General features: G+C 36.2%; 1 protein-coding gene across 1 annotated transcript in view; it reads right to left on the bottom strand.

Moving 5' to 3' along the window:
* KNDC1 (kinase non-catalytic C-lobe domain containing 1) overlaps positions 1 to 25300 on the bottom strand; it is a 67317-nt gene that overhangs the window by 10650 nt on the left and 31367 nt on the right. Inside the window, exons 7-17 of the mRNA XM_059821429.1 lie at positions 18512 to 18626; positions 13683 to 13754; positions 13520 to 13581; positions 11080 to 11238; positions 10674 to 10751; positions 9918 to 10011; positions 9582 to 9744; positions 8636 to 9480; positions 8391 to 8535; positions 6734 to 6825; positions 4295 to 4698 (exon numbers count right to left, since the gene is read on the bottom strand). Coding sequence (XP_059677412.1) covers positions 4295 to 4698; positions 6734 to 6825; positions 8391 to 8535; positions 8636 to 9480; positions 9582 to 9744; positions 9918 to 10011; positions 10674 to 10751; positions 11080 to 11238; positions 13520 to 13581; positions 13683 to 13754; positions 18512 to 18626 — 2229 coding nt within the window. The remainder of the gene's footprint in view (positions 1 to 4294; positions 4699 to 6733; positions 6826 to 8390; positions 8536 to 8635; positions 9481 to 9581; positions 9745 to 9917; positions 10012 to 10673; positions 10752 to 11079; positions 11239 to 13519; positions 13582 to 13682; positions 13755 to 18511; positions 18627 to 25300) is intronic.

Consider the following 25300-nt stretch of genomic DNA (forward strand, 5'->3'; position numbering starts at 1 on the left):
TAAAAATCATAATAGCTTGATTAATCCTATTGTTAATATTGTTCATCATATAACAATTGTTTTACTTTTTGCATCTTATTAAATCACAACCTATCTAAGATGCAGACAAGATCCAACAGGTTCCAGTAGAAAAATATAAAAATTCATTATGTTTATGGCAGAATATTTAATTTTGTCATAAATAGAATTATATGTTCTAGCACCCAGAGTTTCTCAGAACCTGCATGTTCTCAAACCACTTACTGGTATACAAAATTAAAAAAACTAAATAAATTTAATTGCATTTAGTTTTAGAAGGTGAACAAAGAAACATTTGAATAATATGAATATTTTCATTGGAGAGATAAGTGTATTAATGAGATGTATATGTGTCTAAAAGGTAGTCAAGCTCAAATGTCTAAATTTCTTTAAACATTCACTCTTTGAAATAGCAACTCCTAAACACTGTTTTAACACATTTTACCGCAAAGCTGTAGAATCAGCTCAACTTTATTGCTGACTTTTAAAAAAAAAAAGTCTGTCAGAGACCTGGGGCAAAAAGCAGGTTGATATAATGCTTGCCAGACAATGAAAAGTAGACTACAGCTAATCAAGGAACTGGTTTCTGAAATAAAACTAGTTAACAGATGATTTAAACAAGGAAGGATAGGGTGGAGACAAACAGGTCTGCCTTGCAAGAGAGGCAGAACTTTCCTCTAGCAACTCAAACTGCCTTCCTGCTCGAAACAGCCACTTATAAGCCTTCCTTCAGACTTTGTAGTCCTTCTGGACTGGATACGGGACATCCATTTTCTCCACTAGATTTCACAGTGAGAAGTTGGCAACTAGAATAATTAACTTTTCTGAGCTTCTACTTTGGCAAAAAACTCATGTTAATTTTCATATTGAGTCTATTTTATTTTCTCAGTACTTTGGTTCAGTCAGTGCATCATTCCCTTGAAATTTGCACAGCTCTTATTCATTGTTTACACATTAACAGTGTTAACACTCATAAATGCCGATGATTAATGACCACAGTTATTTTCTAAATAACATGTACTCCAAGTATAACACATATAAATGCTCATATTATCAAATAAAACTAGCTGAAAACACTTTGCTGTACAAATACAGCTGTTGGCTACATCCAAGTACAATACACAAGGACTTACAAATGTTAAATCCTACACCTATCAACAGTACCAGCAACATCCATATTGTTCAAAATGAGATATGAACTGGTTTTTGGCAGCTGCTGGTATGGAGATTAAAATCATGCTATATATTTTCACAGTTGATTTGTAGCGTTTGGTTTGATGAATCAGGCAGCAGAAAGAAGCTGGGTAGAGCTGCTTATCACCTAACATGTTCATAATCGATTGTCTTACAGCTCAGAATCATCGTCTCCCAACTGCTGCAATAGCAGAAAAATAAACTTCAGTTTCATATTTTTTTCCCATCTTTCTTATATATATTAACCAGTTAAAACTTGTAACAGTTCATCTCATTTCAACAATATTGCTAATAGTTTATTTCAGAAATTGTCATGACTGATGGAATTTGGAAAAACAGCAGGATTTTAGGAAGGTTTTCTTTGCCCAGGTGAAATGTTAAAGATTGCTGCAATAGGAGCATTATGATTCTGTAAGTTTTTATTTTAAACACATTTGGAAGAAGCTAAGTTTCACAGAAAGTCAATGTTGTAGTAATGCCAGCAGAAAGATTAAAATTGGTGATGTTATGGTAGTGCAAGAAATAAAAATAGTCACAAGACCAAAAAATAAATGATATTTTAAACTATTCTCTGCTAAATTTGTAGTAACAAGACACTTTAAAAGCATTTTTAATAAAAAAATGAAAGAACATTTAATACAATATTAATAAAAATATTTTTAAGATTATATACCTGAATAGTCTAGTATACCAAGACTTTTTTATATAAACAGTACAACAGAGAATATACATATCAGCACATACATGCTTTTTTGTGAAAATTAACTTCTTTTGCAATGCATTCAAAAGGTTTCTATGCAGTACAAGAGTATCTAATCTTCCGTTAACCTTATTCTCTGAAGAAAATGGTGGAATATATTTGCCTATGAATTTGATTATGAATTTGAATTCATAATTGAAGATGACAGTCCTTGTAACTTGGACACAACGGGATCTCACAAATTAGGAAGACTATATAAGACACCAAGCTTCTATCATCTGCAAATTATTTTATTCTTGTTTGTCCACCTGGCCTCATATGCAGACCCGATCACATACATTATTTCTGCATTAGTGAGACAGAATAAGATTAGAGTCTAATTTTTGTTCAGCTATTAAAATTTCACACTGATTTTAGATAACACAAGGAAGATTAGTTTACTTATCCTCAGAGTAGTATCCATCTTTTTCAGGTACCGGAATGTGCATTCTCTTGCTCTCTAAATGAATTGTTTACTAATTGCTAAACTGAACGAACTGCACTTTGTATCAATAGTAATCTTCCTCCAGTGGAATGTACTGGGCATGAACACAATATAATTTTCTACAGAGATACCTCACGACTATTTTCCCCGCAGCGTCCTGTATGATCATTGGGTTAGCCAAGTTCTTATGCATTAATGCATATAGTAGCAATGTATAATAGTATGCATTAATTTCATAATCAAATTCCAAAGCAGACTGTAAGCACCATAAATCTTGCTTCATTTTTGTTGTACACCAGTTAAATAGGGAAATAAATTGCCAAGAATTAATAAGATAATTCATCCTTTTGAATCAAACTAAATTGCTGGAGTAGTCTGTAAAATCTTAAAGTAAAAAAGACTGCATGTTGAAACAGAAAAATCAATTTAAGTGCTTATGAAAACTCCTTAGTCGTGAAAATCTGTTCTTTAGTCAAGAATTAGTTATTCAAGTAAGGGAAATTATGCAAACCCATTTTTCTCTAGCTGGCATGCTTACAGAGGATAAACAGCCCTATAGGATTAGAAATAGGAATTTTTGAGTCAATGGAAATTTTTGAAAGTGACAGTCCTGAAAACTTTATTTTTTAAATTTTTATTTATTTATTTTTACACAAACCAGTAGCAGGTCAAGTTTCTCATGCTATTTTCTGCTATAGACTTACACTGGAACATTAAGGAGAAAAAAAAAAGTAGAACATCCTCAGTGATTCAGGCTTTAACTTGCCTAATAACAGAAAAATAGTGATTTTTTTTTTTTTTTACTGAAAACTGAAGTAAGGTCACAGTGCTTAAAAAAAAAAGAATCTAAATAGATCCATTGGGATTTAAACTGGCTATCTGGAAACAAAGAAGTCTAGATTGTATTCTCAGCTGTTCAGTTCTACTTTGTCAAGCTCACTTAAAAAATAAAGCAACAAATGCAACTAACTGCCCATAGTAAGGAAATCCACAAGAGTAGTGCAACTCCTGCTTCATCTTTATTGAACATGTATCTGGCAGAAACAATAAGGATACACAAACTAGACAACTAACCATTCTCAGGGACACAAAAAGATTCCAGGAGTCCCTATACTAATAGGTCTTCTAGTATTAATAACTAATTTACGTAAATTTTTCCTTTTCCTTCCCATGAACCAGCTCCACCTATATAGATTTCTACAGTTTCATATACTATCCTTACTCTGTGGCTTTGGACTTCAAAAATTTACAAAAATATTTACAAACTGAAGCTTGTTATAGATAGATGCACAAATGTCAAAATTAAGTAAACGTGATCAATATGATCTTTAAGGGAATGGAAGACCTTGCTAATCTAAAATAACCCACTCCCCTACCCATGCTCCCACATACCCCCCGAGCTGCTTAAAAGGCACAAGGCTGCATTCATCACGATGATTAGCTATCTCCGAGATGTGAGCAAATAACTGCCATTCTGCTGGCAAACGGTAAGAAGCTGTCAGGGAATTCACTGTGACCAAGGAAAAGGGCTCAGAGCACATGACAAGGAGGACCTCTTGAGAGCTTCTGATACACACCAGCCATAGGCATTCTTAGCTTTTTTCTATAGTATTACCACCATGGGGTTGGTGCATATGGCAGACGGTATTTTTCCAGTCAACTTGAGGAAGCGAAGATGGGTTGTAGGTCAGGGATTATCAATTTCATGTCAGTGCTTTTTATTTTGGAATACTACCCTTACCCTGCTTTATTGATAAGACATCACAAATTTTGAGGATTTTAAAACAGTATTTAAAAGAAGAAAGGGGGTTTCAACTCACTATAATACAATAAATATTATCATACTTTTAACCAGCAAGTAAAGAGGAATCTTAATGATTTTAAATCAATGTACTCACCACTTTTTTAGCATCTATATTTTGTGACTCACTTGATTTCTGCTTTCCAAGGTTTTTCATGTAACTATGAACTTCTGAATCAAAACATTCAGCTCCATAAAATGCACTGCTCCAACCAGGACTACAGCTATGAAAGTCAGATGGATTGGGAGACAAAAGGTAGCTGTTTCCAGCTACCTTTGTTACGGTTTCTTCCTCTGGCTCTACATTTTCTTCTGCAAAGCCTGGACCAATACAACAGCCGTTGCTTTGTAAACATTGCCCCTCTTTTTCTACAGAGAGAGTATTCTGCAGCCTCAATTCTTTTTTGAAATTATCCGAAGGTGACTCATCAAAATCCATTTCAGCTAATGATGTATTTATCATAGGCTCAGCCTTCTCATCAAAGGTTGCTTCCCCTTCTCCTAAAGAGGGTGTATGGGGGGGAAAGAAATAATGGTCATGTGCTGTGATGCATGCTTTGTTGTTGAACTTAAACACTACACATACAAAATACAGTTGTGACACTACCTATGCCCTCTAATAGTATTGTTAGATGCTTATTTTGGCTCTATGCTTTCTTTTTCTCAGCTACACATTGTAAAATGATAAAAGTTAAAGACATTTCAGACCTATTAAGCTTTGGTCAATGCACTTCTGAAAAATCACAAAATATGTTCTGCCCACGTACAACAAGCATTTAAACAAAGCAGAAGCTTTAAAACAAAAGTTAAGTATGTCAGACCTGTGCACGCATTAGTAAAAAGCTTAGCTCTTGAAGTTTTTTCCATCCCTAAGTCCTGTAGCTTTTATTCCATGCATAGAGGGCAAGAATACTCGATACAGCCAAATACATCTGTGTCCCACAGATGTCAAACTTTCTACTCCTACAGGACTCACTCCCTTGAGCTATGATGGGACTTCTTTGCAGTTATAACGGCCACTACCAACCTTGAGGGACTGAGGCGACCGTCAAAGGTTGGTATGATGCGGACAGGAGATTTTATGCCTGCCAGAAGTCTCCCTTTACACTTGAGCAACCCTCCAGGGCTTAGATATGCCACCTTGGAGTCAAACGAACCTAAATTACTGGTGCAAAGAAATCACATTCCCCATGGGAAAGTCTGGCTCTACATTTGCAATCATTCTGAGCCAAAATCGAAAATTGTAGCATAGAATGACAGGAGTCAAGTGCAAACTTACAAATTTATGTTTTGCCATAGAAGTTAAAAATGTAGGGGTATAAGCCATTCTGTAAAGAACACGCAGTTTAACTTCGCTCACAACAGAGAAGTAACCAAGTTTAAATGCTGAAACTTGGCTGTGCTATCTTGGGGAAAAAAAAAAAAGAAATACCAATAAAACAGCAACCAAATACAACCTGTCCGTGAATACACCAAGCCTAGAAAGGGTAATGGTTTTGTTATAATAATGGGATTTACCAGTCCCAGCTCAATTTTGAGTTCAGTTACTGAAAGATGGAACATTTTGTAAACCTTCAATCACAAAGTATGCCAGGAAAAATGCAAAACCCACGCTGAAGAAGTACAAATAAACAATCCACTAATATAACCTCAATGACTGCCCTGAAATGGTGTCCTGTTACCAAATTTGTGATCAAAAGGCAAAACTACCTTGATTAACAGATCATTTGACCCACTGTTCATTTTGCTGTTTATCTTTAAAAAGGCACTTCAGTGGATAGAATAGGGAAGTGGAGGAATTCCTAGGAGAGAGGTAAAGACTATTCTTTTTTACCCGTTTGTGAAAACCCTTTTGATGAATCATTAAAAATGCCCATTTAAATTCAAAAGCAATTCAGTTTCTAGTGTCTGTACAATTCCCTTCCCCAGAATTTGTAAAAAATTTTATTGACAATACCATTTTTTATTTTAATACATTTTATTTACTTTACTGCCTAGTTTTGTTTTCATTCTGAGAAGTGAAAAAAGAAGGACCAGATCTGTTGCACAGTCATCCTTCAATCAATCCTCAACTTCTTCAGTAACACCTAAGGAATCAAAAGCATTTTCTAAAGCTCCCCTCTTTGCCTAGCTAAGCTTGCTATGTTGTATGGAGCTGACTCATTATGACTGTCTCCCTTCCCTCTCCCTACTTTAAAGCATGCCACTAGAACATCTACTGGATGAACACAAGAAAACCACATGTAGCTGTTAGGATTTTGGGAATTTTTCAACAGACACATCTGTCTAGATAAAAGTCAGTAGAAGTAAATGAAACAGACATCCCACTCAATGACATTTGGTCATATGCAAGCTTCATATAAAAGGAAACAGGTCCCCAAGGCATTGATGATGCTCAGATTCACTAACAATGTTCAAAAGTGCTAAGGTGAACGTTTTCCTGAAGACATACCCACAGTGCTAATCTCTCAAAACTTGTGTCATTGATAGATTCCTAGCACACACAAATATCTAGAAACATGAAGTCCCTTCTCACCTTGTGTTTGATCACTGCTTTCCAAAAGGCTATCAGATTTCTTCAGATCTTGGAATACTGTGCCACACTTTGAATCATCTGCCTCAGTTAGGCTGAAAATACAAGAAGATTAAGAAAAACTAATGTTTCATACACTTTTATATTTACATCAGTAGAATGAGATTTTACAAATGACTCTACCATGTATGTGAAGGGTTTCATAGCATTTATCTACCTCCTGAAGTCTGCATGATCAGCTTCTGTTGTTATTTTACAAGAAAAGCAATGTTCAAATGGACATTAAAGCACACTGAGTAAAATACAGAGATTTTCCTTTACAGCATTTGGCAAAATTTCAATAGGAGTATCAGAACACATACAAACAGAAGGCATAACTTAGACTGCAAATTATTGTAATGGGTTTTTCACTCAGGATTCAACCTCTGGATAACAACCTGACTCTAAGTCATCCTTAATAAGAATAATCACAATTTTAAGTCAAAGAAGGTAACAATTAAAAACTACTGTATTCCTTGTCTAAAGTATGTTAAGTAAGCAGTGTCTCAGAGATATTCTGAGGCAGTTCTTGCATGTGATCTAAAAGTTAGACCTGTATTTTTGTACTGGGTAAAATAAATGATGATTTTCTTTTCACTCCTGCTTTCAAAAACTTTGTAACAAAAGTTCATATAGACGATGAGCTCTTCATATATCTCAGTAACTCAGCTGCAACAGTTCAAGTTTCTCCTACCATAACATCCAACTCTGGGGAATTAAAAGCCTAACCTCCAACCAGTTTTCAATGGCTGCTTAAAAATCCCAACACAAATAGGAAATAGGCCAGCATGTCTGGGTCTGATATCTGGAGGTCGTAGTCTATTCTCTCTGAAACTTGCTGTAGGATAATACATCTTTTACCACTGAAGTCTTTCTTAGGCAGTATCTACCAAGCTTCTTTGTCAAAACTTCCAATTTGTAGTTCCAGACCACGACAGACAAAGAAAACATACATAACTTCCACATATAAATTGATTACTGTGAGAAGTTTTTATAAGTATGCTGCATTTGGAGGCTGCAATAAAAAAAACAGGTTTTACTGCTTTTCAGGTAAATAGGTCATTGAAGATGAAATAGTAAAAATGAGAAATTAAGTTAGTGTTTTCTCACTTAACAGGCTACTTACAAAAGATTGCCAGGAGGAGTATTGAGTCAAACTAAATCAGTTAAGTGAAACATTTCTAGCAAAGCTAAATTCATGTCCTTGTTCTTAGGTGTGACCAGAACAAAAGGATATATAAAGAACTAAACTAAAAAAAAAATAAGCAAACTGAACAGTATGAACAATATATTTCACTTTTGATTGAACAGCCTCTTTCTAACAAGACTATCAAGCTCTCCATCAATGTTTGAAAACAATATTGATCATAATTAGGTCTCCATTATTCAGCTATCCTAAGATGGAGTTACAGAGAAGCTTAATAGAAAATATTTTCTGCTAAGCCATTAAGCACTATTTGCTATGGGGAAGGCCATGAAGTATCTAATAGACTGGGAAATTAACAGCTGGCAGGAAACAAAGATACCTCAAGAGAAGCAGCATAACCTTTCCTGCTTCTAGGAAGTAGGGAGAAAAGTATTAAATTGAACTGTAAGAAAGAAAAAGTTCAAAACCACCTACCATAAATGTGAAGATCTTTCTCCATTTACTACCTGATAGAGATTCTCCAGCAATTTTTCATCCCAGTAGAGGTCACAAAACTTCTCACAAATTGTGTCAGAGAACATATCAAACTTAATTTCCTTTAAGTTTAAAATGAAGTTACCTTGTTTAAAAAAGAAAAAAGAAACAAAGAGAGGAAAAAAAGACATTACTAACAATATTCTTACACATCAATGATAATATACAGAAGAAAATGTACATACCCATATCAAAAACTTCAACTCCATTCTCTAGATAGCCATCAAATGCAAACTCCTCTTGTATAAGATGAACCACTTTCTGTAGTAAAGTGTCACTTGTGCTGTTCTGCTGGGGCAGGACTTGGACATCAAAGAGATGAGAATTGTCTTGATTCACTGAGGTACATGGTGTGTGTTCTTGTTCAGTGAAAATACTGTCTACACTGGGAGCACATTCAATTTCTTGGCAGTTGGTTTGAATAACTGAGTTATTTTTACCAAACTTGTTCTGTGTGCTTGTAGCCTCACAGTTTTGCACTTTGCAAAGGGAGGCATCATTTTCTGCTTGCGTGCTCATTTTATAACTTGCAATAGTACTTGAAAGTAGCACTGGCAAACTATGATAGCAATCATAAGCAATTCTTGAACGAAGAGGTTTATTTGGTATTTGCTCTGATACAGCTAAATGTACAGGCACAAATGTCAAAACTCTTTTCTCTGAGTCCTGTTTGAGAATGATGTTATTTATATGAAGAAAATTAGGAGATGTAGGGCAAGCTAAGGAGCTTGAAGGAACTTCAGATAAAACGCTCTTTTCCTGTAGAATATGCGAGGAAACAGATGGTGATGGTAACATAACTACGGAAGTAAATGCATTGCCTGACTTTTGCTCTTCTGAAGGTATCTGGGATGAGTGGCCTGGATCTTGTAAATCACACTCAGGTATTTCAGGTGCAGCTTCAACAACATCTGTGTCCTCAGTACTACAGCTTTTAGAGTCTTCTATATATCCTGATTTGTTGTAGTCAACGTGCTTTTCTTTTCTTGTTTCTTTCTTGAATTGCTCAGAAACTGGTGTGTGAACCTCTCTGAAAAGGAACAAAAAAAAAAATAATTTTTTTAGGACAATTCCAGTAGATTTAACAATGAAGTCTTAAGTTTAACTTATTCTGCTTTAGGATATACTAACTTTGTTATATTTGTATTTTTTTGCAGAATAATAGGCTTAAAGTGAGTGGCAGGAGAGGTGAATGCAACAGGTAACGTAGCTTTCTCACAATTTAGAGAAATCTGGCATGGTACTGGTCCTTTAACTGCTACAAGTTTACTTTCACTGGTAATAGGCACAAATCCTAAAACCAAAAAGACAGAAAGATGAACAATATTAAAATATAAATGCAAGGTAAATAACAATCAATTTAGATAGAAAAAATAATTGTGTACCTGACCAAGAAAGTCTTACATAGAGAATGGATCTAAAGAATATTAAAACAGAGTAAACTTATCAAAGAAGCTGACTGCTTACCTAGACTTGATTCTGAAGGGTCCATTTCATGGCTTTCGTTTTTAAACTCAAAAGCAACATGGTCTTGAGAAGAGATTACTTCTTCCTCAACAGCCTAACAATAAAAATACAAGTCCAAACTGAACTTATTAGTGTTTTCTTTCTTTAAATTCTGCTCAGCACATTACTTCAAAAAAAACCCAAAAAAACCCCAAAAAACCCAAAACAAAACCCAACCCCATATAAACCTAGAGTTTTAGGATTTTCAATTTCTGTATCTGCAAAGCAGCAACCTAGTCATGCTGAGGTGGAGAATTAAAACAAATGACACATGAAACACTAATGTAGAACTGTTTGGAAATCTTGATAACCCCCTGTTTCAAATCAGAACTTTTAGGTAATCAAAGTTTTGAACAAAGTCAGTTCCATGGATTGACTGAACGCCGCATCAATTACATATTAATGTTTTCCATTCTGATAAGAAGGGTGGTAAATGAAAGAGAGATTATGAAATTAATTAACTGGTTCTTCTTATTTCTGAGCTCTCACCCATGCAGGTTGTGGAGTCAGGGCACCAAAATTTGGGGAGTGACCAGTCCAACACCAAGAACTAGAAAAAAGCTATACTTAAAGACTACTTGAAAATTAAAAAAAAAAAAAAACAACACCAACCCCCCAAATTTAACTATACTTGCAGGGGCCAAAAATCTTACTGGAATACAATTTACAGAATTAACTGAAAAGATGTACAGAATTAAAAAAAAGTGGGACTCTTACCTTAAAGACAGATTTATTCAACAATGCCAAAATATTTTTGCTGTTTATACCTTGTTCAAATAAATAATGATTGCATGTCTAACAACAAAAAAAAAAGATAATTTTCAGTCAATAAATAAGTGAGGTATTCTTGGACAAAGTCAAGATAGTCAATTAGAAGTAATCTAAGTTTAGGAAGTCTTATGAACCTATCTTGAGTACCTTATTGACAATTCCAATACAAATTAAAAACACATGCCTCTGTGTCCCTAGGGAGGTAACTTTAAAAACAAACCCCAAAGTGACTGGTTATCGTTTAATTAGGTATCAGTCTATTACAAATAAATTAATAATTTGATATTCAAATCACTAAAATGAGACTTTAGAGACAACTAAATTTCATATAAAATTGCTTATATCTAGTAACCTTGATTGCATCAGCTAGAGAAGGTCTTTCTTCAGGGTTTTTTCTTGCCATATCCAGAAGAAGTTTTTTTAATTTTCTTGGCAATGCTAGTTTGTGACTCGGTGGAACACTGTGTTTTGCAGCCATCCACAGAACTGCAGCAACACCATAAATGCAGACCTATTGGTATAACGTAAGAGACAGGAAAGATGTAAACAGGCCAAAACAAGCTTCCACTTCAAAACCAATTCCAGCAAATTATCCAAAAATTCCCCTCATTCCCCACAAAAAAAAGAGACTAGAGCTTCCAAAGTACAGATCACATTTGGCTTTTGAAGATGCTGGTGAAAATCCCAGCCCATTTCAAAAACCTAGCTGTTATGCATGCAGGGCCAATAATAGTAGCTAATTTTCTACTGTTGGAGCAACAGACATAATTTGTCTTATCCTTTATCTAGGAAAATTACTCAGGAAAAAACTGTTTTCAGAACCATTTTGAAGAATTCCTTTCTCATGTAGAAACTTAGATTGCTGCAAGCTTTAGAGTTCTACCACAAAACCTGGCCACCCACAATTTACTTAAAAAAGGCCATGATAATTCGGGAAGGAAATGGCACACAGTAATCACAAGCTAGCCAGTACGACTCGTATTTTACAGAAAAGATTACACCTATCAGAAGAATGAGGTGCTGTATATTTATTTTAGCAATTATTGTGCTACCTGCAGCTAGACCAACTGAAGTTGCCATGATGAGGGACCTTGAAAAGTACTTGATCTTCACAAGCTTTCTTGTTTTATTTGAAGAATTAAAATTTTCAGACAGAGCCAGATTTAGTCTACTATGTTAGCATGTCCTACAAATGCAATTTTGACAAAGTTAAAGCACCATGATTCTTCACGTCGCCTCTGAAAGATATTAAAAAGGCTCAAGAGACAGAAACCTAAGCACAGTACTAAATAATGTGGTCCTATAAAACAATGTTTTCTAGTACTCTTTTGAGCAAAGTGAACAGCAATGAACACAATGTACCAAGGAAGTTCACTATAAAGAAAATAACCTGTAAAGCATTTGAAGTGTTGAACCAAAGGTACTAGTATGTACAAAAATATTTGAAATAGGAGAAAGCAGCTCCACCAAACAAAAAAAAATAAAATTCTTCCCCTTAGGCTCAGAATTCCAAAAGGTCAATGCGATCATAATTTTAACCTAAATTTATTTATTTAGGAAAAACTTGCCATCCAATCCAGAATATCCTTCAGAAAACTTCCTTTTACTGAGGTACTACAGTTATTGTGACTGGCACTAGACAGTCTTGATTCCCATACCATAATTCTAACTGCATGTTAATAACAACCAAAAAGTTATACAAATATCAGGAAAAAGCCAAACAAAAGGTCAGCTTATTCTATATATAATGTTGTAGAAAAACAAGGAAAAAAGATTACTTCAGATTTTCTCAAGAAAAAGAATAAAGCATAAGGACTTTAGGATTATTAATTTTTACTGTATGGTGAAACTGCTGTATTGTATTTCAGGGTTAGTTTAAGCTTCTGAAGCCTTTGAACAATCTGCACGTTGGATCAAAGCAGTTTAAGAAGAAAGAGCAACTTTAAAGAAGAAGATACATAAACATTTTCTAGTTACAGATAATTTGACAGAAAGTCAAACTCTATCTTTAGTAGATTTTTAATGAAGGGTGTTTTTTATTCTGATTCATGACTATTATGTCCAATTTTAAAGGACTCATGGGGTACGAGATACATATCACTAACCTCTTTTCTTGTTACATAATAGAAAGGTACCATAAATTCTGTTTTCCTGACTCTTAAGATCACTGTGGAAGAGTCTGCAATTCAGATGCAGTTGCAATGGAGACAAATACTCACCTGCTATTTATTAACATTTTAATGTTATTTATTATTAAATAACATAATATTAAATGCTATTTATTAACATTTTTATCATCTTTGGTCTGAGAGCTCCTTATGGCTAATACCTATAGCAAAACTGTATTGGTAAGAGACATAATTCATAGTGTTCCCATAGTAAAAATATGCTAATAGTGGTATTTTTATCCAATCTTCCAAATGAGATTAATGTGTGGGTTTTAGCCTAGACAGTCTAAAGTACTGATCTTAGTGTGACCTCCAGAATGTGAAAACATGACTTCTAAGTCTGTCTTACTCCTAACAAACTGAAAATAATTAAGCCTTATGGAAAACTATTGAATAACAGATTTCTTTGCAATTACTCCAACAATTCTAGAAGGCAAAATTACTTTTTTGAAATTTTATGGGAGATCAATATATAAAAACCCACAGATAATCAAGAAATATTGGGAAAAAAATGCAAAGTATTATCAGAATCTTAGAAGAGTTTAGCTTTCTTCTGCAAGCAGCAGAGGGATACAACTGTCCTTTGATAAAATGCATAGCAACCTACATAACCTACCACATTACCTTCTCAGTATCCACATCCTCCTCTTCAATTTCAGGAGCTAAATAAAATACATCACAAGATTCTAAATGAAAAAGGAACCAGAAACAAAAGGTAAGATATTTGTTTCCTTCTCCACTCCCCCCCAAAAGAAATAAAAGCAGAGCATGCAATGTATTAGTTTACCTTCAGCTTTTGGAGAAGCAAAGAGGATACTTCCATGGCAGTCAATCAGCACAGAGTCCAAACATAAGACCACTGCAAAACAAACCACAAAAGGGCAAGGCACAATAAATATCTGTTCTTGTAACTATTTGACACTAAAAAAATAAATGAAGTAATTTTAAAAATACTTTGCAATGTCAGCAATTACCCTACAATAAATCACAGAATCACTAAGGTTCGAAAAGACCTGTAAGGTCATCAAGTCCAACCATCAACCAACACCACAATGCCCATTAAACCATGTCCCACAATGCCTCGTCCACATGTTCCTTGAACACTTCCAGTGATGGTGACTCCACCACTTCCCTGGGCAGCTTATTCCAGTGTCTCACCACTCTCTCAGTAAAGAAGTTTTTCCTAATATCCAGCCTGACCCTCCCCTGCCGCAACTTGAGGCCATTTCCTCTTGTCCTATCACTAGTCACTTGGGAGAAGACACCAACACCCACCTCTCTGCAACCCCCTTTCAGGTGATTGTAGAGAGCGATAAGGTCTCCCCTCAGCCTCCTCTTCTCCAGGCTGAACAACCCCAGCTCCCTCAGCCGCTCCTCATAAGACTTGTGTTGCAGACCCCTCACCAGCTTCGTCGCACTTCTCTGGACACGCTCCAGCACCTCAATGTCCTTCTTGTAGTGAGGGGCCCAAAACTGAACACAGTCTTTGAGGGGCGACCTCACCAGCGCCAAGTACAAGGGCACAATCACCTCCCTGGTCCTGCTGGCCACGCTATTTCTGATACAGGTCAGGATGCTGTTGGCCTTCTTGGCCACCTGGGCACACTGCTGGCTCATCTTCAGCCGGCTGTCAGCCAGCACCCCCAGGTCCTTTTCTGCCAGGCAGCTTTCCAGCCACTCCTCCCCAAGCCTGTAGCATTGCATGGGGTTGCTGTGGCCAAAGTGCAGGACTCGGCACTTGGTCTTGTTGAACCTCATACAACTGGTCTCGGCCCATCGATCCAGCCTGTCCAGATCCCTCTGCAGAGCCTTCCTACCCTCGAGCAGATCAACACTCCCACCCAACTTGGTGTCATCTGCAAACTTACTGATGGTGCACTCCATCCCCTCATCCAGATTGTCGATAAATATATTAAACAAGACCGGCCCCAAAACTGAGCCCTGGGGAACGCCACTTGTGACCGGCTGCCAACTGGATTTAACTCCATTCACCACAACTCTCTGGGCTCGTCCGTCCAGCCAGATTTTTACCCAGCAAAGAGTGCACCTCTCTAAGCCACGATTTGCCAGCTTCTCCAGGAGAATACTGTGGGAGACAGTGTCAAAGGCTTTACTAAAGTCCAGGTAGACAACATCCACAGCCTTTCCCTCATCCACTAGGCAGGTCACCTGGTCAAAGAAGGAGATCAGGTTGGTCAAGCAGGACCTGCCTTTCATGAACCTGTGCTGGCTGGGCCTGATCCCTTGGTTGTCCTGCACGTGCCCTGTGAGCACCCTGAAGATGAACCTCTCCATAATCTTCCCCGGCACCGAGGTCAGGCTGACAGGCCTGTAGTTCCCCAGATCCTCCTTCCGGCCCTTCTTGTAGATGGGCGTCACGTTGGCAAGCCTCCGTTCGTCCGGGACCTCCCCCGTTAACCAGGACTGTTGATAAATGATGGAGAGTGGCTTGGCAAGCTCCTCCGCCAGCTCCCTCAGCACCCTTGGGTGGATGCCATCAGGCCCCATAGACTTGTGAGTGTCCAGGTGTCATAGCAGGTCAATAACTGCTTCCTGCTGGATCATGGGGAGTTTATTTTGCTCTCCATCCTTGTCTTCCAGCTCAGCGGACTGAATGCCCCGAGGATACCTGGTCTGGCTATTAAAGACTGAGGCAAAGAAGTCATTAAGTATCTCAGCCTTTTCCTCATCCTCCTGCTTTAAATAACACTAATGCTAGAACAGACATCACTCAATAAAGAGACAGCAGATGCATAATCACCCAAAGCAATTCCTGCTGAACAAACACAAGAAGTAAACCAAAACGGGTTCGCAATAAATAAAAGGGCTTAGAATACTGGAAGTTTATTCTCTTTATACTCAGCATTGAAAAGGAAAGGAATAAAACAAAAAAAGAAATACAACAGCTGCACGTACTCTAGTCTTCTCACAAGGTACCAATAAAAGACAGTCAATTTATCTTAAGCGTTTAATCTCTCCTCTCTTCCCTCCTCCAACCCTCAAAAATACATGGTCATTATCTGGAGACAGTTGAGACAGATGTGGCCAGATCCAGAACTCCTCTAAGGTGGGATAGGATGGAGTCCAGTTTTGCACAGATAGTTATAATCACACACACTCTCCCACTGAAAATGTGTTACGTAAACTGGTATTTGCAAGGCCCTGAAATTTTCCATAGTTATGAAAGAAATAACTGACTTCTGGAACTATTTTAAATGATCTGAAGTCTTCAGGAACTTAACATTAAGGTCATGAGATCATGTTACATAAATTCAATGATTCAAAACGTCTGGTAAGACTGTGTCTATCTGTTTGATATCTTCAAAGCACACTGTAATTTAACATGTTTCAATGTAGTAAGCCAATTTGCTAGCAATGTAGGCCTGCCTCTGTAGACTACCATCAAATACGCTGTTTTCTTATTAAAAACAGAGTACTAGGAGAATAGATTCTTGCATTAAATTAAATAAGAGGTTAAAACATCAAATTTATTAATTATTAAATAAAATATTTAAGAGGTCTAAGACTAAAACAAATATTAATTTATTATTGAATAATAAATTGAAGTGGTTTAAGAGAGAAAAATAAAGTATGGAAAAAAGGAAATAATCCTTTTGCTTTTGTAGTTACCTGTACAAAACACATCTAAAGCCATTAAATTGTTCACTATGCTTAATGTAAATAAAGGCTTGCCTACTACCTTCAATAACATTTAAGCTGGACCTGAACAGCAAAGCTTTCCCAAATGGGAACCTTTACTAGTTATTTCTGCAGAGGCAGCTCCCCTGAGAACTCTTCATGCTCACTATCTTTGCTTCTCAAGAGTTAACGCCTCTGGCCCTGAATCTGCAAGACAGTTCACACAAACCGGATCTCAACAAGTTCAATACAACATCAGAATTCTCACCTGGGTTCTCTAAAGCACCGTGAACAACATGTAAGCAACATCCTCTGATAAGAGGAGAGGAAATAAGTAAAGTCTCAATGGAGGGTACAAACAACTTTTGTAGCAGGATTGAATTAAAAAATAGATGAAGAGGCTATCTTTGGGGTATGTTTTCTTACCCAGATAATTCCTGCTTAGGATAATGAAAAAAGTGTAATCGAGAAAGACAGCCTTTTCCTCCAAATCCTAAGTGAATAAATAATAAATAATCAAGCTTGTTCCACATTCCATATATTTAACTATGACTCATCAGCTACCAATCTTACTCTACCAGTGTTAAGACAAAGGATATTTTAACAATGACTTTCTATGATATCAGCTGCACCTTTAGTAAGTTAATATTCAAAAGGAATGCTGAGAGAACTGTATGTGTGTGCGTGTGGGCACTGAAGTAGTAACACCACAGTAAGTCAGTCCATATTCTAAATCTGAAAACAACATTCAACTTCAAGGTAGCTTTATTTGTCAAATATGGAGTTTTAAGTAAGGTGCCTTCCATTTAGTGGTTTGTATCATTATGTTCACTTTTACAGGCTACATAACGTTCAGATCACAACTCAGTCTTTAGTATTTTGAAGACTTATGCATTCTGGGTGCATGTACACACGGTAAAAGAGGCTGACTAGCCATCATGTACAGTTATTCGAAACCTTCACAAACATTAGGAACATGCTACGAGGCTGAAATAATCCTTCTGTTCCAAGGTATATCAAGTACTTAGTTTTAAGGGTAACATTGCTTAAAATGCTCAGAAATCTCCATTTATGGCCGATTTCCTTTTTAACAGTTTTATATTATAAAAGATAAAATAGCTGAAGCTGAAAACCAAAGAGATGCAGTAAGTTTTCTGTACCTTACTATCCAATTGTTTATAGTCAGTTACAGACTTCAAACTCATCCCTGTCCAAACCCTTAAAAGCAGGCTTTTTAACTCAAGAAAAAGGGAAGGCAGAGTGGTGGCGGTGGTAAACTCTGCTCTGTTTATCCGAACTGCTACAGATTTATTATAAGCTAAACCAACATTCAGAATGCCTATGGAAATTTAGGATGGTCTTCTCCCGAGTCACATACAACATATTCCAATTCTGTCGAAGGACAGTTCCCCGTTCCTCTCTCAGAAGTTGACTTCTGATAATTCTGCTATAAACTGAAGCATAGGGAATGTGGAAGAATTAACGTCATGACAAGACCCTGGGAGCTTTAAATGGACAAAGGCCTGTATTGTCAAAAAACATCAGGAATCTTTTGTCACAAAGAAATCCAGGCAAGAGAGGAAATTTTGTTTACATATCTATATAAAACTTATTTCCTTCTGCTTTCAAGATACAAGTCCTAAGTGCTTCTCTTAAAAGACACAGTAGTTTCTCCATCTCCAAAATGTCTAAATACAAAATTTGTTTCACTGCTTGAAGTCATAAAGGTCTTTTTTCCCCACAAAAGCCATCAAAACTCAAAATAAAGAGAAAAGATGACATTCTTCTATATATGGAAGAACTCCAAATTGAGTAAAAATTCTAAGTCACAATTTAAGAGAGTGAAGTTAGAAATACTGCCTATTATTTTTTCTGTCCTCAAAATGAAAGTTGAGATATTTTGCATCAACAGAATAAAGAAAACATTAATAAAGTGACCATAAATAAGTAAATATTTTAAGATAATTAAAACTATACCTGGATAATCTATGCAAGTCTGCAGAGTACATAAACACTCATGACATAAAGCCCAGAGTTCATAGTCTTTCAGAGGTTTACCATACCAGGATAACAGGAGTTTTAGAGAGATCCACTGAAAAAAAGAGTAAGGATGCAGAAGGTTACCAAAAATTATCACAAACAAAAAATGTTTAGTGATGCAATGAAAAAGTAAATCCTAATATACAACGCACTCACCTAAAAGCATTAAGATACTTATTGCATTTGCCAGTAATGAACTAATAATACTTCTTATTGAAAAAGCACTGCACAGTTAGCTGTATAGATGAACCAGTAGTTTAACTGCATAACAAAAGAGTAATTCAAGTGAGATTTCAGCAAGAATTGAAGTGTTTCAGGAAAAGTGAGTTGTTTGGAAGATTGTTCTTATCGTACTAAGGAAAGACTCTTTTAGAATGTCAAAGATGACACATAATTATAGGGACACCACCTAGACTTAAAAATATAAAAATCCAAATGATCACCACCAACAAAAAAATCCTACATTCAAATCCTGATTTATCCTGACAGTTGCATTACAAGTCTTACCTTAAAGATTTCATCAACATTTCTTGTTCTTCTGCAAAAGACATTAACAATGTTGACAGAATTAATGACAGGTTTATTTGAAGTCCAAGCACGTTGTTCTATTTTTAACCACTGGCTGCTCAATTTGTAGTAACAGCATTTGCTTTTCTGGCTATCAATTTAGCTTTTGATAGCTGGCATAATACCTTAATCTGACAAAGGTACTGCTCCATGGAAACTTACTGCTCTTCAGAGAATCCATGTTTTACATTTTGTCTTTTTTTTTTTTTTTTTTTTTTTTTTTGGTGAATATAAGAACTTGACATTGATAGTAGTGCACAGACACCTTCCTGATCAAGCTGTGCTAACAGAAGTGCTTATTGCTACTAGTGGCTCTTGACATCAGCTGGACTTTACGATCTCCATTCATCTACCAAAGGAACAGTAAAAAATTCACTGTAGGCAGAAACCTCTGGGTTAGGGCTGACCTATCCAACTATTTTAAAAAACAGCATAGTACATCTTTTGTTGCATATGCAGCCCTAAGATAGTAAACTATCTCTAAACGTCAACTTTAGGCCATGTTGGGGAAAATAACTACTGGAAGCAATTCAGCATTAACTCTGGAAAAAAAACGAACACAAAACTGGAGCACAGGAAACAAACAAAATTTAAAACCTCTGAACGGTTGTTGTTTTTACAGACACTTTTATATCCCAATCAATGTTTGTAAAATCTAAATAAACTAAGGGTCTCTCTCACACACCATGGTAATACCTCATTACGTTTGACAAATCAGTCTTTGCACTGTCATTTACTGCAGTCAATTTTTCATGATCCTGGCTATGAAACACCCTTCAGTGAGGCACTATTTGGATTTTATCATAAAATACGTAATGAACAGACTACTGCATTAACTTTCATCAAGATCAACAAACAGAAGTAGCTTCCCTGCGATCTATGGGGAGAAGAAAAAGAACCACATTAATTTCTGTAGCTGAAACTTCGTTGGTAATTTCATTTTTACCAGAAGACCTTCTCAAGGAACGTAATATTTTGGGCTTGTGCTGTTTAAATAGTCCTTGAGGTGAACCAGATAAACTATAAGTTTTTAACAAGATGTGCCAGCAAACACACCTTTTGATTTACTTAAAATGTTTTATATTCTGCCTACCTCCAACACACATAAAAATGAATTTGGTGCTTTTATTCTCCTATCCTCCATTGTGGCACGCTGAAAAAATTAGTAACTTCAGCATAGACAGATTTGAAGCCAGGTAATAAGGTTAAGCTTCATTCTCAAATTTTTCTTTCACCAGCATTCTGGAGTGCAAAATTCTTGTTGCAAAATTCAATGTGTTCCATCATTATAGCTAGAAAAGTAAGCTCTTGAACTGTCTGATAAAAAAACCCCAACAAACCATCAGTTACACAGTAGGAAGGAAGAGGTCAGACAGTCAAAGGAATGAAGTAGTCTAGAGAACCTTCAAAATTGAGCTGCATACTGTTCATTGATTACTATCCCTGATCAGTGCTGTGTTCCCTCCTCCATAGCATCCTGGTTCTCACATGCCTCAAATGTCTTTGCTCACAGACACTTTACAATGAAAGAAGCAGCCAAATCTTCAAATTCACCCTGTACAGCTGACATGAATGGAGAGAAATCAAAAGAGAAATTCCACAGACTGACTAGAACACTAAGAAGATTTTGGGATTTGGGAATATTTTTCTAGTAAGTACACACCACTGCCACATGTTCCTCTGTAAGAGAATCCCTCCTCTTAAAGCGTATGTCCCTAGAGGCTCTAAAAGCTGCAGCGGAGAAAGATAGACTTCCTCTATCGCATATACAAATCACCTCTCACTTCAGCAGAAGGCGATGAATGGCTAGCAAGGGGAAGAAGAATTTCTCACTAAACTGGAGACTGAAGCTAGTTATACAGCAGAAAGCTGAAAGGTATTTCTCATCACTTCTGGGATAGCCAAGCTCTCTAGAGGAAGAAAGAAATGACAGAAAGAGATTTAAGCACAGCAGGAAAATAGGAATAAACCCTAAGAGCAGCAGCAAAAGTTTATGATAAGAAAGAAGAAAGTGTCAATGATAGATAACAAAATAGAGGATAAAAAGAAAGTTTCTGAAACTGAAACTCTGTTTCAGAAGAAAAGAGGATGTAGGAAAAGCAAATGTTAGCGGAAGTGAGAATCACTGCCATCCACAGGATGGCCAAATTAACCTGAGTCAGGGAAAAAAAAAGGATGCAGTCTGGTAACAGACTGGTGAACTTTATTTAAATGTATACCCTCATTGTTTCTCTCTGGCAAGCATCCTAAAGAAAGATTAAACTTCAAATATTAATATTGCTAGCTAGTATTCACATGCAACTTGTTCTCCTGTGATACCAATAATTGCACTGCTATTGTCTCTTACTATAATTCAAGTCTCTCTCCACCTTGACCATACCAAAAGATTATTTTTATTCCTGAAAAAAATACCTGAGAAGGTAATTCTTCTAGTATCCTAATTATTCCAAATGCTCACCTTCCTATACCAGAAAGAGAGAATTCTAGAACACTTCATTTGAAGACTGAGGGTTCAGACCTGCCGGGGACTTGTCCTTCTAACATATTGTTAAAGTTATCTGATATAGTCAAGGTACATGATAAGACATGTTTCATCACACATTTACACCTGTGATGAAAAACACATGCAGTCTGGTTAAAATAGTTTCCAAAGGAAAAACAATACACTTCTCAACCTAACATTATAAGGCAATTTTTATTTAAGCCTCAAAGCAGGTATTTAGCACAATGCACACTCAACAGTGAACCTGTTCATGTTTTGGTAAACATTTAAGTGTAAAAGTCCCTTATTTAGGCATCTGCCTCAGGCTTCGCTGTTTTGTTTTTCAACATGCAAGTGTCTGATTCATGGCTATTACTATTTCCTACAACTTCAAAACACCCCACTCAACCACCAAGAAAAAAAAAATTTGAAGTGCTGGAAAACATATCATTAAAATTTTTAGTCAAACCACCTGTAGCATGCATTGTTTCTTAATTATCTGTTCAGCAAAGCAAGCTCAAGACAACTATTCAGCATCTATAATGCCTCAAGTCCACTTCACTTAAAGCATTAACATTATTTCAGTACTGATATAAAACATTTATTATTATCATCAGTGAAACTGCAGGGAAAAGCAAACAAAACTATAATCCAGTGCCTCTTCCTGAATTTTTTTTCTTCATGTTCTAAAACAGACATTTTCATAACAGAAACTATATAACCCAGTTTTTAAAATAAAAAAATGTTTTTCACAGCACAGGAATTTTGACAGAAAATGTGAAAAAACCACGACTGGTTATTGCCTATAGTTACATACTGGTGACATTTTGTTTTATGCCAAAAAGATCGCATTTTAAACCTCACTTCCTGAAAAAGGGTTGTTTTTTCTTCAGTGCTGCAAAGATCATTTAACAGATCTTTTATTTCATTGTTGGTACCAGAATTGTAAAACCAAACTTTTCAAAGCATTCAGACTATGCCAACATATTATATTTATGAACATAACGCTGGCATATTTTAAACAGCCAAAGCAAGCAAGATTTTCATTATTCTTTTCTTAATAGGTACTATTCTAGGAATAGACAACTTTTCTTTCCTTCATGTGTTATTTCCCCAGTGTTCAAGTGTCATTCTCTAGCTACATGGCTTTTCACTTCTCTCATGCTTGACCGGCTATGAATGACCAACAGAAAACAAATGTGTATATGCCAGGTTCCTGTTAACCCCTCCCATGGAAAGGCCATAGCATTTGAATCACAGAGAAACATTCAAAAGCATTAGAAATGAGACACACCTGATTGGAATGAAATTGGTTAGAGAAATAAAAGATCCCCACTCAAACTTGAAGTGAAAAATATTTATTTATGGCATGCAAAACTATAAAAATTACTAGGAAAACCCTCACAAGATACATTGCAGTAGCCAGACAAAAGCAAGCAAGTATTTTTAGTAATGCTTACTAGCAGTAAAGCACACAACATTAAGAAACAGTGTTGGGGTATTAGAAAAATATTGTCCACTGGAGAAGTATTATTGACAGGTAAGAAAAACTGTCTGTTCTCCAGAGTAGACAAGGTTGATCTTCAACCGGATGGGACCGGTATTGCACTTTCTCTGAAGAACAAGAAATATTTAGAGATGCTAGAGATACTATTCTAAAAGCTCTATTCGCTGCAATCGTGCTTATCTGTTATAGAAAACTAGTGAAAGAGCTGCACTGTAGATCTTCTGAGGTGTTTTCCATTTAGCCCAGAAGATAGAAATCACATTAGTTGGGGTTTCACACTTTTTATGCCTTTGCAGTAAATGAACAAACTCTCAGACTCAAGTTTCAGCTTCTTAAAAAAAAATCAAACATTTTTAGGTATTTGGTAAAATTCTGGCACAGAGAAATGAAAGAGAACTGGAAAATTTACAGAAACATCAGTTGGAACTTTGTCACATAAGGGATAGCACAGTATGGCTTTATTTTTGCAATTGTCAGGAGGTAAGACAGAAGCAGAAACTGCTATGCTTCAGAAGCCCGAGGAATAAAATCTGTTTTCCAGAAGAGGAAAAAGAAGCTGAAAACATTAACCCCCCCCACCCCTTCTCTAAGACGACATGTAATACAGTCTGCCATACAGTTCAATGACTACTGAAAGTGAATGACCCTCCTTCAGAAAACAAAAAAGATTACCAGGCTAGAAGATCAGCATTTCAGGGAAAAGACAGCCATTTCAGAAATCTAGGTGTTGCTCACAGATGTCGGTATATTTAAATGCTTTTTTTCTCCCTACAGCAGTTAAATAATCAAAGAGGTTTGGCGTTTGGTGGGTTTTTTTTTGTTTTGTTTTTTGTGTGGTTTTTTTGTTTGTTTGTTTGTTTTTTGTTTTTTGTTTAAGACCAACTTTGGATTTTAACAAGCTCTAAAGAGCATAATATTTTTATGTGGCAGAACCTGAATATTTGCTGGAATTGATTATTAAAAAAAGAATATAGAGCATGAGTCTATCAAACCTTTTTTCTACCAAAAACACAGCTATAAAAACTCTGGTTTCATAGACAACAACCACCCTGCTATCTTCATTTCAGATCATATATATCCCAGTTAGGGTAACTGGAGTAATAGTTACCTTTTCTAATTCACTGTGATTGTCCTGCAAATTCAGTGGGAGCAGGATAAACTCACTTCTACTAAGAGCCTACTTATTTGGAAGATTGAAATTCTGTTCAGGCTGAAAGAAAACTTTATTTAAATTGATTATGAAATATTTGAAGAAAAAGAAGAAGATTTACTTTTCTGTGTGCCAATCTCAAATGCTGGTGCAGGAAAAGCAAACAGGACTTCCATTACAGCTTTTAAATCATGAAAGAATTATGGGAAACTATAACTCTGAGGAAGACTATTTTCTTGAAAGTATCTTCATGTACCCAGACTTAAACTGTTATCCTGATAATCCAGGAGGGCTAGAACATAGGCCTTATTTCAACAGATTTTTTTCCTCCTTAAAAGAACCACTCCTATCAATACACTCAATTTGTGTTCTTAAGTGATGGCAGCTTATTCACCACACCTACCTAGTTGACACAGAGGTTTAAGTAAGCCCACCTCCTCCTCAAGGCAAGTGACTTAAGTGTGGTATCTTTATTTCTTGGTATGAAAAAAAAACCAAACCAAAAAACCCAGCAAACCAGCTGCAGTGGTTTTATAGCGGTCTGAGGGCCTTATCTTAGCCATCCTCTCCATGACAAAGAACATGCAAATTAATTCCTAGGTTTATACAGTTTGGCATAAAAAAAAATAAGACCTCCATTCAGAAAAAGAGATTTGCACATAAGATGAAAGACAGTTGTTTCCATTGCTTGAATACTAAGACGTATCTAGATTTCTGTATACTAACAAGCCTTCTCACAAGAAATCAGTGACTGAAATTGCTATGATCCTTGTTAGAAATACAAACACATCTACCAAATGAAGCAGGTTCATGTAAATTCAGAGTAACAAATGACATAACAAAAGCAGAAGACTTTGGAATGATTATAAATCTGAATATTACTTTGCACTCTCTTCTGAGTATGTAAGGTTGCATAGTCCAGAGCAGGAAGGAAAAAAAAGAGGATGTGTCTACAATAAATGGATCTTTTCCTAGAGTCTGAAGAATGAACCTGCAGGATTTAAAACCTAAATAAAGGAC

This window comes from Gavia stellata, chromosome 9 (genome assembly GCF_030936135.1).
Source record: "Gavia stellata isolate bGavSte3 chromosome 9, bGavSte3.hap2, whole genome shotgun sequence".
Lineage (NCBI taxonomy): Eukaryota > Metazoa > Chordata > Aves > Gaviiformes > Gaviidae > Gavia > Gavia stellata.